Raw genomic sequence first — 16,292 nt, 5'->3', positions numbered from 1 at the left:
GGCGTTAATGTAGTGCAGTGGAAAACCAAGGGTGTGTTATGAAGGCACTTATCTGTATGACCGTGTTTGGGTCGTGTTTTGCCAACCAGACTTGAGGCGTCATCACTTTTGTTCCAGGATTTTATGTCAAACGAGGACGATGGATAAACATAAATCTGTCACACATGCACGTTTCTTTCACGACTGACCTTTAATTCGACAGCTACTTCAGCTCCTATGTTTATCCCTTCTTCTGCTTTCTTAACACATTTTAATTTGTTTTTGTCTCTTTAGAGATATCCTGCCATTCACACTCAAACTCCCAGAGGCCATAGCTTCAGCCAAGACCCAGAAAGAGCTGGAGGAGGTGGCTCAGCTTGGAGCAGGTAGCCTTGCTGCTTTGTAAACTCACACCCTGAATGAACATGTTGGATTTCTCACAAGTATATCTCCAAGTTGTCTGCACTTAATTCATGGTAAATTCTACCTGGTATGTCTTGATAATGTGGTTATTGCACCTCCACCATAAATAGCATAAGGATGTAGCTATCGTGACATCAGCTGCTGATTATTGAAGTTCCATTATGAAGCCTCGAAATGAGCCTTTAAGTCTATAATGTGGATGATAAGATAAGATAAACCTTTATTAGTCCCACATGTGGGAAATGTTTTGGTCACAGCAGAAAGTAAGTTAAGAACAGTAAAAATTAAGAAAAATGAAAAAACAAACAAAACAATAGAATAGAATACGATATGACAGAATAACATACTATACCAAACAGAATAAAAAACTGCTAAACTGGGAAATTGCAGTTGGTACTATTGCACATCAGGGAGATGGGGCGAAAGTTATCGTTGTGTATTGGATGTGTGTCTGTCTGCATATGTGTGGTCATCTGCAGAGACCATGTTGTGGAGTTTCACAGCAGAAGGGAGGAAAGACCTGTGAAATCTGTCCGTCTCACACCGCAGGTGCTGCAGCCGGACACTGAAGGAGCAGCTCGGTGCTGTCATAATCTTCTTTTCTGAAACTTAAAATGATCAAAATTTACAAATGGGACCTAATGTTTTTTTCAATATGACCTCAAATGAGTGACTGAACCCATAAAGTCTTTTCCACTGACTTTACATGTAAACCTGACGCTCTGGCCACCTCTATCGTGTTCAGTGTGAACACACCGTTAGAGAAAGTGTTTAAAGAGTATCACAGCACCATGCGGGAATTCACCGAGCTCCTGAGAGCGACCCTTTCTGTCGGTGCTTGATTTTCATACAGCTGTGTTTGGATAGATGAGTGAAAACCTTTAGCAATGAAGTGTTTTTAAGGACTTTTTTCAAGTCAACCCCATTAGATGGGATTACCTTGTCTTTTGTGCATTGGCTTCACTTTTCACACCCAGTTTGATATTGTCTTTAGGACCTAAGGCTCATGCTAATTTAGTATTTTCTATCCCTTATATTAAAAGTGCTAGGCAAACTGATAAATAGTTGTTGTTTTTTTAAATTCTAATTGTTATGATTTCTTCTTTCTTGCTTGGCTAATCAGTTTCCTTCAGCTTTGTCCTGACAGGAAGAAACTATTGCTCGAGTGCTCAAACAGAGTAGAAATCACTGCATAGGTACTTTAACATAGGTACATAGTGTCTTTAGTGCTATTATTTTCACTTAATGTAAACTAGAGGAGTAAGTAAGTAAAGGCTGCTTTTCAATCTTAGTGCGTTGAACTCAGACTGTTCATTTGGTTTCCAAATCTTTTTAATTTGCTTTCCAGTTTGAGTTTTTGCTCGATGTATCTACTGGAAATTGTAATATTACCTGGTTACTGATCTGTAAAGTGCAGGCAGGCAAACAAAGCAAAGATAAAAAGGTCAGTGTTCGTGCTGCAGGTGCTCTGTTTGTTTTCCCTCACACTGACTATCCTGGTCGGGTTTCATAGCAGATTTGCTCACATCGCTCCGAGTTACTCTAAGCTCAGCTCCTGTGAAACTGCGGGTGAGTCAGCAGAAGCCTACGACATAACTCACCCCTGATGAGGGAGAGAAGGGAGTGGCGAGTGGAAAGCTACAGACGGCCAACTGCTGTCTGAGCACACACATGCCATTGCACTGCATTCAGACCTGTATAAAAACACAAAAGGCTTGCAAGCATGTGTGCTAACATAATATCATCATTACCAAGATGAAACGCTATCATTGTTTTTTCACAGTCTTCTATGAATGGATGTGGGTGGAAGCGTGCAGAGTTACTTTGTGATGAAGCACAGTGGCCGAAACATCCTTTAAGTATTAGCCAGTTTCTTTAATGCCGGATTTGCAAGATTATCCTGTCATTGAGGGAAACTCCCCTTCGTCATTGGACTGCTTCTATTTAAAGACAAACAGCAGACCGTTGTGGACTCTGGCCACGCACATGTAAGGGAAAAAACAAAGAAACAAAACTTATCTTGCGCCTCCCGTGAATCAGTTAGTTTATCTCTCATGAGGCTGAACTCTTATCCTCCCTATCGGCATGACTTTTGTTAGCAGTGCTGTGAGTTTGGTCATCTCAGCTTAGACATTAACTTTCCATTTAGAATGCAAAATACTACAGATTATTGCTGCTCATTGCAAAGTGAGATACCACTCTAACACATGCATGTTAGCATTGCTGACATCATCATTAAAACCGCAGACAGACACAAGGGTCACTTTTTAAAACCTACCTAAAAATTGTTGCAGACCAAGTGGGGACTTATGGGTTTGGAAAATTATGCAAATGTGGCAACTTAAATTAACCTGTATCCACTTATTAAGGCACGCAAACATTGTTTAAGCAAGTAAATCCCCATACACATGTTAAATCTTGCATGTCTGGCTTCACAGCAGAAATCACCATGTTTACAGCGTGCTGCAAAAACAGTTTTGGTCTTTATGGTTAGTTTTTCCCTTTGTAATAACTTAATCTGACAAATATTATGCTGTGAGGCAAGACCATCCAAAGTGTTTGTGCTACAGTTTGGTTAGTGAAATCAGTAGCTGTTAGAAATTCATGTTGTATTAGTTTGTTGCATAGCGCACATTAGCATTGTGCATTGTAGGTAGATCGTTTATGTAGCTGATAATTTAACACCCTCTCACCTGAACATGGTATTTACTACTCTAAAAAAACATGGCAGCAGCATGGGTTACATCACTGTCACTTCATCCATCATTTATATACAGTCTATGGGCAGACGAAAGACTCTAAAGACTTCCTGCATGGATATTTCACAATAAAAACCTTAAGGAATCTCTGGTGGAAGATTCCTCGCTTTCCTGATATTGTTTTAGTTTGCAGCACATGCAGGAAGTGATGAGGTTATTATTGTCAGTAACTTCTGCATTGAATTAATAAATTTATTTATATCTAAAAAAAAACAACCTGTGGTTTTAATGTGGTGAGCTTCACTCAGTATAAACAAATGTCTTGTTTGTAGTATTTAAGCTAAGTGAAAGTGTGTTCGAGGCACTTTAAAGTGCACGTCTTTACTTGGATAAAGGGGAACTGCGCTCAGCCCACTCTGCGGTCAGTCAGTTTTACGTGTGGTGTTTATTCAGGTTGGGTTGCTCTGCAGACACACACCACAGTGTCAGGTGCTCGTTGCTCACATGGACCAGCAAGAATCCCACAGGCAGCTTTCAGTCCCCAGACACCAAAGGATTACAGGACATATGAAACTGACCTAGCAGCTGGAGCTGCTTCTTCATTTCCCCCGAGTTTGTCTCCATTTTTAAGTGGCAACAACTGTGTAGATGTATGCTGAGTGTGGATTATTTGTTGTCTGTTCTCTTAAAGGGTGGTTAAATCTTTATGCTGTAGCCGTGCGTTTATGATGGGATTCCACAGATGCTTTATTTTGTAGTTGTTCTCGCAGCAGCTGTGTTAGAATGAGGTCTGTCTTGCCAAGCAGCTGAAAACAATGGGATGATTCAGTGGAGTGAGAGAGCATTTCCTCCACTCCCCTTTCATGTTTATGCACTGTCAGTGTAAGAAAGAAACAGAAGAAGAAAGTTGTTCAAATGAGATTCACAGACTTTAAATTTAACACTAGATATTAGGAAGAAAGAAGACTGATACTGAATCGACTCAGAGCTACAAGGAAATGCAGAGCAGGAAGAAAGGGGTGGAGGGACTGTGCGCTATGTGGAGTTTTTAGTGCCCTCCCACTGTGTGATTAGCATGTGTGGCTCCCTCTCTCTGGGTGTGTGTCGGCATCCAGTGAGTCAGAGCAGAGAGGCACGGGCTGAGTATGGAACACTTCTAGACGACAAACGAGCAGGAAAGACGGACAAAACTTTGAAAACTTAAAGGGAGCCAACAAAGTTAGTGGTGAGAACCTGCTGAAAACTCTGCTGCTGCGTTAATTTGAACACAGCAGCTGCTCTGAGGATTTATTCTCTGTGGGAGTTTTGACTTGTCTCAGGAGACGCTGGTCAATGTTTGCCTCTGACGGTTTCTTTACGTCTGTGTGTTACAGGTTTCTGGGACTCTGCCCTGTGCAGTCAGCGGCACACCTCCCCCCGTCCCTGTCGCCCTCTGAGCCGGACCCTCAGTCCCCAGCGGACCAACAGGAACAGCGAGGTCGAGGGGTCACAGCAGAGACACACCAGGGCTCACTGTGACAGCGCACCGGCAACCTTACAATCCCATGCACCTCCACCTAACTTTCACCTAGAGAGAAGACATTCCAGCGGTCCTCTGTGCTTTGTTAACCCGCTCTTTCTCCAAACCCATCCGCACCGCCATAGCAGCTCTGAGGAGGAGCCGCCCTCAAAGGCTGTCGAGTCCACCCTGGAGAATGCAGAGGAATCAAAGCCTTTAACTGGCAGCCAAAGCAGTGATCCACACGTGGACAAAATCAAACCCAACAGCAAATCGCGGCCCCCTCGCCCCCCACCGCCGCGCTCGATGCCACGCCGGCGTCCTGCCCCACCTCCACCTGGACCTCCAGCAGCTACTGCCAGACCGAAGAGCATGCCAGAGGCTGTAATTACAAGGCAGCACCAATCCTCAAATAAGCGCCCGGCACCCACTCGACCTTCGATGGGCATCAAGCACAGCGGATCATCCAAAAGTGGCAGCTCACCAATCCCCGTGACTTCAAACCCACCGCCTCCGAGGCCAAAGAAGCCGGATTTGGAGTCTCACCGCTGCCACATTGCCCTGGATGATGAGACCATCGCCAAGGCCCTGTCTCGTGCCAAACTGCCATCCTGCCAGCCTCAATCTGCCACCCCTGCGGATCTGGAGAGTCCGTCCGGTCCTAATGAGAGGGGACACCAGCGACTCAGCGACATGAGCATGTCTACTTCTTCCTCCGACTCACTGGAATACTCCCAGTCTCCTGGATTCTCCCTGGGCCTGACCCCTACCCCATCATTACACCTAAATCACCAAGACCCGGTGGAGGACAGCAGTGAGGACGATGACGATGGGGAAGAAGAGGAGGAGGACTACGGAGTTGGAATGGAGACAGACTTAGAAATGCGCCTCCGTCCATCCTTCAGAGCCCGGAGCCGAAAGGTCGGCGTGAATATAAGCGGTAGTTCCTTCATCCTTCCCAGGGCCTTGAAGGGGCGCTTCAGTAAGGTCAGCGGCATGCTCAGCTCCCTCATGACCCCGGAGAGGCGGACGGTGAAAAGGATCGCTGAGCTGTCCAGGGACAAAAGCTCGTACTTTGGTTCCCTGGTTCAGGACTACATCGGCTTCGTTCAGGAGAATCGAAGCTGTCACACATCAGGGATGGATTTTCTGCAGACTCTCAGGCAGTTTATGACACAGATGAAGGCTTACCTGCGCCAGAGCTCTGAGCTCGACCCTCCTATTGAGTCCCTCATACCCGAGGACCAGATTGGTAAGTGTTTAAAGTGAAATGTGACTTGGAGATTTGTAGTATGGGCTCATCCTGACTTTGTGTGGGTGCAGGTGTGGGCGTGTGTCATGTTTTTGTTATATATCTGACAGCTTTCAGATCTCTACATGTTCACATTCCAGATATGTTGGGCCATTAGTGATTCAGAGGGTTTCAAAATCACTACATTCATCGACAGTGCTGAAGCCTTGCATTGTGTCGTTGAACTTTCCATATTAGCATGCCTCATTAGCCGTGTTGAATTACAGACATGCCAGCGTGCTGTGCCCTAGTGAGTTATTCCTGGCCTGTGTTTGTCGGCATAATCTCACACTGTAGTTGAGTTTGACTTTGAAGGGCAGGTGTTGCTTTTAAGTGTATATTTAACTTGGTGGGGCTGTTATTAAATGTCAGGACTCAAGGCTACAGAACTGTGTCAAAAAGTACCTTCGTATGCCTTCATTTCATTCATTATTATCATTATACTGCTGCTCGTGTTAGGATCCATCAGGTCCTGCTGGATATGTTTTTTAAAGTGTTGCTTTCTCAGTGATGTCAGAACATTTGAAAAAATAGTTTGCACATATGGAAAACTCTCTGAAAGGGACGCTTCATTCTGATCAGATTATTGTGCACTTGCTTTGCAGAATATGTGAGCATGTCTTTGCACACATCTCACATCCCCTTGTTCATTGTAAACAATAACAGCAAAGCCTTGTTCAGGGACAGAGAAATGATCCTTTCTGATTGTCCTAACAGACCGCACATAAACAATCTCGCGCTCACAAAGGTTCGCTTTGGAGAGGAGAACTAATGTAAACATGTTTAATAAGCAGGCAGACTTTGATTCAATAGTTTGCAAAATGGAAATCTACTTTACTAGTCATTGGCCCAAATGTGGCCCACATCTTCAGTTTCCTGTGAGCCACGTTTGGCCTTGAGTGACGCTGATGTATCAGGATGAGTCTGACTGCCTAAACTTAGCCCCACATCCACCTTACATGAGCCAAATGAGGTGTGTTGTGAGTTTTGGCCAAGTCTAACACCCATAATACTTGCTGTAACCCAGCTCAGGATGTCTGAGCCACATCCAGCCTGCTGGAACATTTGTGAGCACCAGAACTGAAACATAAATGAGTATAAAGTGGCTCAGATTAAGCCCTCGTTTGTCAGCTGTCAGAATAAAAAGTCTGAGCTGAGAGCCGACAGTCCGCCTGATGTCATGTTACACTCACACATAACTGTAAAAAAGGAGAAGTGGAGCTAAGGTGACCCTTCGAGCCTCTCGGGCGTGTTTACAGAAATACTGGGGAGTGCAGTTATGTTGCAGCAGAACAAAATGTTCTGTTGTGTTTATAATGAAAAGGAAAGCTTGAAGTGCAAAATTTGGAGTGATTTTAGAGAGTGCAACACTTGAAGTATTGTGAGTGGGAGAAGCAGAATGGTTAGCTTATAGGGAGGCTTTTGACTGGCAGCACACACCCCAATTCATAAGTAAACAGAGAATGTGAATGACGAAGAAAGGCGGGGTGTAAATCAGTAAATGAGATATTTATTATGCGCTTCTGGTGTTCCGTCAGATGTAGGAGTACGTGTTTGCCTCCCGATTTAATTGCTTTTGAGATAAAACCTAACAACAAATCAGAAAGTCAGAAAATGTAACGGTCGATCCTGAGGAGGCTCCGATCACGTCCTTGTGTGCACGTGAGGATCTAACAGAGTCGTCCAAGGCTTCCTTTTTATGGCTCTAGATTTATATCTGTAAGCATTTTGCAATAAAGGACTCGCCAAGCCCTTGTCTCAGGTGAGCCACAGCACTTGGCTCTCGTACAGAGTGAGCGGGATAATTGGGAGGTAGTCATCCTGTACTTCTGTGGCTCACAAAGAAAGCAAAACAGAATACCAATTCTTCATAAGAACAGGATTCCTGTGCGTGCATGCACTGTACTTTGTTCTGCGTAAATCATTGCATAAGTCTGGCATAAACAGCGCCCGGAGGCTGGGGTTGCCTGTGCTGCATGAATACTCGCTGTCAGTGAACAATAACACGCGATTGTGTGAAATGCAGCATGCTGGGCATAGTTGAGGAAATGGTTTGAAGCCCGGGTACGTGGGTCAGAGGTACAGACGGAGCCGTTGTATTTACACTCACGTACAATCTGCTTCCAGGTTGGTATATGACCGGAATGCTTAAAGCTCACACTCGAGGTCAGTCACTCTTTAACCTTATCAGAGCCATAAACATGCAATCTATCTGACACAACCTGATTTCAAGTGTTTGAATGTCAAACTCTAAAGTTTAGTTTATTTACTCATTTTGCGGCTTCAGCTTTGAAAGGCATGCGTTGATCCTTCTTCCAATTATTTACCTTTTTCTGCTTTTTAGTGTTAAGATAGCAAATGTTTCCCATTAGCCCACATGTTCATATAATCTGTTCTTACACATAAAAAGAGCCAAAAAACACTATACTGTAGCAAATAAAGAGATTATTCAACCAGCTTGAGCTTTTTTGTTATGTCCACTAATCAAAGTAAATCATGCTGCTGTGATTAGTGGAGATAATCACGCTTAAATCTGATTTGTTCTCCTGCTGCCGTTTAGGAGGCAACTTTGTGAGAGGAGCCTTGGCATTAGGGAGACATATCGGCGATAGCTTGACGTCCTCGTAAATGATTTCATCACAGGATGGATGGTAAAGGGCATCATGTGCCTGAGGGCCTTCTGTGCTGCCAGACATTGTGCATCCTTATACTCAAATTACTTCCTGTTCATTGTCTTAAACGGCCTTCTGGCAGCATGATGGCGCGGTGGTTTGCGCTGTTGCCAAACCATCCCTGTGTTTTCCCCGTGTCTCCGTGGCTTCTCCTCTCACAGTCCCAAAGACATGCATGAAGTGGGGGGAGGTCAGTCTACTTGGTCTCTGATTTCGATTTGTTTTGCTGATGAGAGCAAACAGACTGGAATTCAAAAGTGTCTCCTAACCATAAAGTGGTTATGTGAGCCCCACAGAGATGCAGCTGGTAATATCTGAGGTAGGAGTATGTACTGTTTATAAGACTGGGGAAACCTGCAGTCAGCTGAGACTGAAGAAGTCAGTTGGATGAGTGACGAAACGTTTCTCCCACAAACTGCTACGTCCAGATGAACAGAATCAACTTTTGGTGAAGTAGGAGGGTGTTGTTGTTATTTTCTAATAAAGAAAACAACTGAAGAATAGAAACATCTGAAGCGTTGAGCTGACTGAGGTGAATTTCTTGGTATGGTCTCCGTTTTGACATGCAAATAACATGTAGTAGAAATGATTTTAAAAATGCAGATATTTTATTTTCCATGTGATTTCTTGAAATGCATTTATAGTGCACTGGGTCAAATTGCCATATTTCCAAAAAATACATTAAAAAAGAAATAATAAAAAGAAAAAGAAAGAAATACATTCAGGTACGATCAATTTTGGCAAATAAAGAAAACAAAAAGTCGGTTTGCCGACTGAATGCTCATGTTGAGCTTATTGTCAGTGATCTCTCACATGTCATCTGGGTTTAATTACTGATTAAAAGCATTAAGTCTTTAAAGATGACGCACTCTGATATTAGGGTGGATAATTTAAGCCTGATAACTTAATCTTAGCCTGACTTTAAGCCATATGTGAGGACGGAGTCCAGGACTGTGCAGCGTTAAATGTGAGAAAAGTCTGTGCAAGTTTCAGGGTTGATGAACATGACTTCAGCGTGCTGACTGCCATAAGCATGTGACGATGGTTTCGGGTTAACCAGTAAATCACCTCATTCGTTCCCAGGAACTGCAGTGTACATAAGAGTTACAGCAAATGTACAGTTTCAGTTTTATTTAACTTGTCATTGCACAACACACAGTGACACACTTTATTATTTGATTACTCAAAGAAATGATCGTTACATTACGTCTGGTGCTTAACCGGTTGTCTGTGTGTGGGTGTGTCCTCTTCCACAGACCAGGTGCTGGAGAAGGCCATGCACAAATGTGTCTTAAAACCTCTGAACAGCGTCATCGAGACGGCTTTGCATGACTTCCAGGTGAAGATCTTAGAAAAGTGTCTTGATAAATGAGGAGATAAGCAATGCTAAAGATGAAGCCCTGATATCAGTGATGCATTGTCTCTGTTCGCTGCAGGTGAGCAGTGGAGCTTTGCAGCAGCTGAGGGAGAACTTGGCGCTGGCTAAGACCAAAAAGCCCCAGGAGCTCGGGGTGGATGGTGCCGTGCCCCCTGACGCCGTGGCTATTGAGAAAATCCGGCAGAAGTTCCTGAACATGAGGAAGATGTATTCCCCCGAGAAGAAGGTGTCACTGCTGCTGCGAGTGTGTAAGCTCATTTACACCATCATGCAGGATAACTCAGGTATGGAAAAGTCCGTTTGTTCCCAGTTTGTCAGTTTCCTCTGATTGTTTACAGCTGTGATTTTTTTCCTTTTCCTTCCTCTGCCTGACCTGTGCGACTACCATCAAGGTTATTGTAGTTAACTGAAATGAAACCAAAAACTAAAATTAGATATAAAAAACATTGTTTTATTCTAAAATAAAAATGAAAAACCAGACTCTTGGAAAAAATTCAAACTAACAGAAATGATTTTGTAGTTTTAGAATGTATTCATTTGTGATAGTAGTTATCACAACTTGGCTGATGAGGCTTTGATGGGCGTGTTTGTTGAGAGTCTGGATGTCTAGACTGTGAGTCAACTGCTTCCAAAAGGAGTTTTCAAAAAGTAACACCTGTTCTGATTTTCCTAAATCACACCTCTTGACATACGCCCTCCATACAATTCCAATTAAAAATGACTAAACCTAACGTCAAAATTAATAAAAACGAAACTAAAATGAAACATTTTAACATTTTCAAATGAAAGCAGAACTGAGAACGATCTAACGAACTCCGGAAACGAACTGAAAACGATATAAAAGTGAAAAATAATTTGAAAATACAAACCTGCCACACCTACATCCCCCTCTGCTCTCCATCTGTTTCCTTCCAGGGAGGATGTACGGTGCCGATGACTTCCTGCCCATGCTCACTTATGTGGTGGCTCAGTGCAACATGCCACAGCTGGACACGGAGATCCAGTACATGATGGAGCTGCTGGATCCATCCCTGCTTCAAGGAGAGGGTAGGTCCTGTCGGTTACACAGGACATACACATTACAGCAGCACTTGTGCATCGGTTACAGACACAGTTACCATCTGAGAAATGTTCGCTCAATATTTGCAGAATTCTTTTCATGGTTTAGAAAAATAACTTCACGATATCTAATCATGATTCAGTTTAGCTGCATGTGAAAATAGTTAGAACAACAGTATGCCTTATACTTTAAAAGATCAATGTCTACAATACATTTAGGTACCAAACTAGTTTGCTAGGAAAAGATCATTGGGTCATAACAGAGCCTTTCCTACTGACGTGTAACATTGTTAAAGCAGGACTTTAAATAAAGCAGAGAGAGACTCTGAGGTCTGCTCACTGAAAACATCACCTCGTCTTAAAGTTTAGATGCTTCATTCTCCAGGTTGGGCGCACCAGTGTGCTGTGAGGCTAAAGAGGTCCACCCTGTTTTGTAACCTGGTCAGAGGAAGGTCTTGCCATTTTGACTGTGTGAGAACAGGAAGCTTCCAGTTTAATGGATGTACATACCCAAGATTATAGGTGGAAGTCACGTAGTGGAAGTTCAGACTGTGAGAGGAGTGGTTTCCTGCCACAGTCCGGTTGACAGTATTAGGATGTTGTATCAGGACTGATTGTGGAAAGGAATATTTTGCATAATCTGCCGCTGCTGCATGTAGCGATGAACCTGCCGAGTTTTATCTCCAAACTCTTTCCTTTAATAACTGTGCAGCTTTTACAGCATCTTATTACTCATTGTTATGGTTTTACAGCTTTGATGTTTTGATTCAGTATCGCTGCTCTTATCAGTTTTATTACCAGCAGCAACAAACTTGGAGCTGTTTTCTTTTGAAAAAACATCCTACAGAAATACTGCTCATGAATAATTTAGTAGGTAATAAGTCAGAGAAACGGCAACGAGGAAGGGTCAGACTCCATATTAGCTGTCAGATCACTCAGGTTTTTTGTGGTGGGTGAAACGTTTTATGAGCAATGTTAATGACAGTAGATGACGAGCTCTCAGCTGTAAGATGTTACTCATTGTTTGTCTAAATAATGAATAATTGCCTGTATATGTAAGTGTGTGGCTGTCGGGGCCATGTGTACTTTTAGCTTGGTGACATCTATGTCATGTCAGAGTAAACGAAACCACAGAGAATAAACCAGGCGTGTATCACTACACCATCACATGTCTTTCATTCACGCCGGGAGCGTTCAGGAGTGGAGTTCAGTCTGCTCAGGGTCTCCAAGCCTTTGCCGGGTCGCCTGTTCTGTGCAGCTTCATGTGCCTCCTGTTTAATTTAAACAAAAATCCGCCTGGTGGCACTTTTAGTGACGCTTTCTTGATGAATGTTTAGGAGGCTTCTGAAAGATGCTGCAGTGCGTCTGGTAGAATAAACATAAAAACACTCCCACATTCAGCTGGTAACAGCTGTACTGTACAACCATGACGCTAAGCTGAGAAACTAAAGAATTTAAAGATTCACTGAAATATTTTCCTCTCCATCACTGGCCCGGAGCGATGTTTTAAAAGCTGGTAAATTATAGAGCAATACACCTTCTGCTAACAATGAGTCATTAACCCTTCGGACCCGTGACCGGCTGAAAGAGAAACAAATGAGTTATGTTTTATAACTAAAACCATGTCACAGTGTGTTGTGTAACACTAGTGTTAGTTACTGTTCGCGGGAGTGAAAGAGTCGTGAATATCTACACGTTGCTGCTGGTTGGAAATGATGTGGGACACGTGGGCAGAGGTTTAATCATCACCAAAATCATCACTACTTGATGAGTTAGTTACAGATGTTTTGTTTTTAATGACTTTAATTTATTTTAATTGGTTCTTTTAGCTGTACAGCACTCTGCTCACCTGTTGTCTTTAAAATGCGCTTATGGAGAAATTGACTTGGCCTGCTGTGCTGCCCCCTAGTGGCCAGAAATCTACAGAAGTAGTTCCTTTTAAAGTTTGATTTAAAAAAAAACAAATGTGAGGTTTTCCTTATTTTAGCATTAATGTCTTTATTATGAAGCTTGGTATTTAGTGGAAACTAAAGACACAAAGTTCACTCGCAGGATGATGATAAATAGTAAAATAAATAAAGACTGAACTGCAAAGTGTCCCAACAGTTTCTGTCTAAAGTCATTTAACATGTTTGTTTCTTCTTTTGAAAGCTTTGTCTTGCCTTCAGTAGAAGGTATACGGTATCACTGAGGTCTTTTACAGTGATTCTCAGCTCCAGTTTTTATTGAAGGTTCTTTGAGAAAACTTGATAAATGCTTGCATAGGAAGGAAAAGTCCTCACAGCAAGGAAATTCCAGTCAGTGTTTTGATTTTTAATGGGCTGGAACCACTTCAAAAGGAAAAAATAAGAAGGTTTAATGTACCAAGAGTGAAATATTTTCCCATCAGCGCCAAGCTGTCTGGCATGTAAACTGAAAATGTTTAATAATCGGCTGTGTAGGTAAATATCTTTGACCCTTAAGCACCAAATCTGATTCATTTCTGCCAGAAAGGCGCAACTGTCTTCATTTTTCTTAATTATTTTTTAACTTCGGTTGGTTTCATTTCTTTTTGTATTTAATTTTTACCCCAGGCGGTTACTACCTGACCAGCGCCTACGGAGCCATGTCCCTCATCAAAAACTTCCAGGAGGAGCAGGCGGCCCGAGTGCTGAGCTCCGAGGCCAGGAACACGCTGCAACAGTGGCACCGCCGGCGGACCGCCCAGCGTTCAGTACCGTGTGTGGACGACTTTCAGGTATCACCTGACCTGAGCCGACCTTGACCATCCAGGCAGTGAGTCAAACTTGTACCAGTAAGAGTAAATCCAGCTTTGGACAGAGGCATGGAAGGTGCTGTGTCTCAACTGTACTAACATCACAGCATGTTGCTCCTGATAACATTACTGCATGTAAAATCTTTGCCACTGCATGTGGGTTTCCTGCCTGCTCACCTCCTCAGAAATGCCCCTTTCGTTCATTTTACAGTTTTCTAAAATTGAACTCTTTTCTCTCTAGAACTATCTCCGAGTCGCGCTGCAAGAGCCGGGGGTGGGCTGCACGGCCAAAACGCTGGTCGTCCACCCGTACACCACCACAGAAGAGGTCTGCTCGCTGTGCGCCCAGAAGTTCAGGCTCTCCGACCCTGAGAACTACGCTCTGTTTCTGGTCAACGAGGAAACCAGCCAGCAGCTCACCCCAGACACTCACCCTCAGCGAATCAAAGCCGAGCTCCACAGCCGGCCGCGCGCTCAGGTCTTCCACTTCGTCTACAGGAGGGTGCACAACCTGAACCTCTGCGTCCCCGGCGTCGTGCAAAATGGAAACTGTCCTCAGGTTGAATAGCAGAGGGAGACAAGCTCCGCCTCTGGTGCTTGTTGATGTTTTGTGGAGAGGGTTGAAGTTGCACGTTGGCAAGTTGATGCAGATATGAAATAAGGGTGTCTTTGATTAGCAAATGATTTTTTTTAATTAGGTTGAACTCTGGAAAAAGACAAAGAAGGGGAAATTCAGCAGCCTGTATCTGCTTTGGTTATAAAGGAGTTTAGCATGTGTTACGTGGGTGGAAATGAAATGTTTGGCCATGATGGACACGTATACCATCCTCAAATAAATGACTAACTTTTGCCTTAACTACTGCTCCCTCGGTGCCTTTAAAAGGAATTGATTATACTGTTTGCCACTGACAGCATTCAACCCAGATTAAAACTCCACTCTAAACATTAATTTAAAAAGAGAAATGAGCTTTTGTAAAGTGTATGATTGTTCTGTTTTTATTGTTCTGCAGTTGCTGGACAACTGCAGTTGGTATTTGTGTGTAGAAATATTTTTATATCCAAATATTTTTTATCCCTTAAGTGACAAAGATTTGTATTCTGAATTACTGTTTCTGTACTGGACTCAATACTGGACTTTATTTATGCCAGATATTTCTCCAAAGTCGACTTAAATCAGAACTGTTTCTATTGTATGTTATTAAAAAAAAAAAAGCTGAATATGTAAATTTATAAAATACACTTTAAACGAGGCCACTTGATGACTCCTGTATTTATGTATGTTTTTCTGAAAAGTCACAATTCAGTAGCACGGCAACAGGAAGAGAACAATGGATGATTTTGCTGCATTTATGAGACAAAATCACACACCTGCAAAATGCACCATTAGTCACCTCCTGAGGGTTTAAACATGAGTATCAGCCTGCAGCGGTGAGCAGCTTTATTTTCTACACTCAACGTGTCTGAGATGAGTTACACAAAGCCTCACATATTGGACAGCTGAAGTAAAACATGGTGCATTATGCCAAACCATTTCAAAAACCATTAATTTGGTAAATTTCTCAAACTCAGAAAACACGAGTCTGTGTGTATACGTGTGTGTGTGTGTGTGTGTGTGTGTGTGTGTGTGTGTGTGTGTGTGTGTGTGTGTGTGTGTGTATATATATATATATATACGTATATACGCACTGTCGAGCGCCTAGGCTGCGCTCGACAGTGCAGCCTAGGCGGAGTAGTCGAACGCAGATTCACTGAGCGCTCCACACAGACAGCATCGTCAGAAGGAAAGTTGATAAAATAAATTACAAATGTTGTATTGTTCGATACATATGCGTACCGAACCGAAAGCACTGTATCGAACGGTTCAATATCGATACGAATATCGTTGCACCCCTAATATATTTTTTTTTTCTTTTTTTTTACACAACTTATACAGCGATACATTGGTGGACTCTGACCACACAGTGAAACTTATGCAAAACAACCACCTTTTGAATGAGTCTACATCATTCACAAATTCAGCCAAATCTGTTAATTTATGCAGCAGCACAGCAGCCAATCAAAGGACTGCACGGCAAGTAATGCACCAAGTTTAACTTCCACACCAAGTTTACTCTCAAATAAAATAGAATAAACAGGTTCCTAAAACAAAAACAAGGTGAAGGTTTGCAGCACTCAGCCATGCCTCTGTGTGCTGGGACAGTCAGCGTGGTTACACCCCTAAATTTAAGCATCATCATGGCATCAGTTAAAAATAAACTTCCAACTTTCCCCATGTGGGACAATGAAAGGATTATTCTATTCTAAATCCACCCCACTACAGTTGTTATGACGCAAGAAAATAAAGAGTTCAAAAGTATTTCTTTTATTTGGAAAAATATCAGGATTCTGTCACCTTTCAAGCCTGTTTCAAGTGGACTGTTATGAATCTTCCTTTCATTCGATTTTCTGTTGGGTTGTTTTGTTAGCAGCGTCAGGCTCCACGCTGACCCTCTGACCTCTGTGTTTGCCATTTGAACCACGCCTGAACAACAAAGTTAA

The 16,292-nt window shown here is 42.8% G+C and overlaps 1 protein-coding gene across 1 annotated transcript in view; it reads left to right on the top strand.

Annotated features, from left to right (window-relative positions):
- LOC146631254 (ras and Rab interactor 2-like) overlaps positions 1-14,930 on the top strand; it is a 38,409-nt gene extending 23,479 nt beyond the window's left edge. The window contains exons 7-13 of the mRNA XM_085355222.1: positions 274-365; positions 4,475-5,851; positions 9,819-9,901; positions 9,999-10,224; positions 10,856-10,987; positions 13,573-13,736; positions 13,996-14,930. Of these exons, the coding sequence (XP_085211348.1) occupies positions 274-365; positions 4,475-5,851; positions 9,819-9,901; positions 9,999-10,224; positions 10,856-10,987; positions 13,573-13,736; positions 13,996-14,322 (2,401 nt within the window). The 3' untranslated portion in view covers positions 14,323-14,930. The remainder of the gene's footprint in view (positions 1-273; positions 366-4,474; positions 5,852-9,818; positions 9,902-9,998; positions 10,225-10,855; positions 10,988-13,572; positions 13,737-13,995) is intronic.
- The last annotated feature ends 1,362 nt before the right edge of the window (positions 14,931-16,292 follow it).

The sequence above is a fragment of the Diplotaxodon limnothrissa genome, linkage group LG6 (genome assembly GCF_057381915.1).
Source record: "Diplotaxodon limnothrissa isolate DT_005_m linkage group LG6, D_limnothrissa_male_GT1.1, whole genome shotgun sequence".
Classification (NCBI taxonomy): Eukaryota; Metazoa; Chordata; class Actinopteri; order Cichliformes; family Cichlidae; genus Diplotaxodon; species Diplotaxodon limnothrissa.
This window is presented reverse-complemented; position numbering and strand designations above follow the sequence as displayed.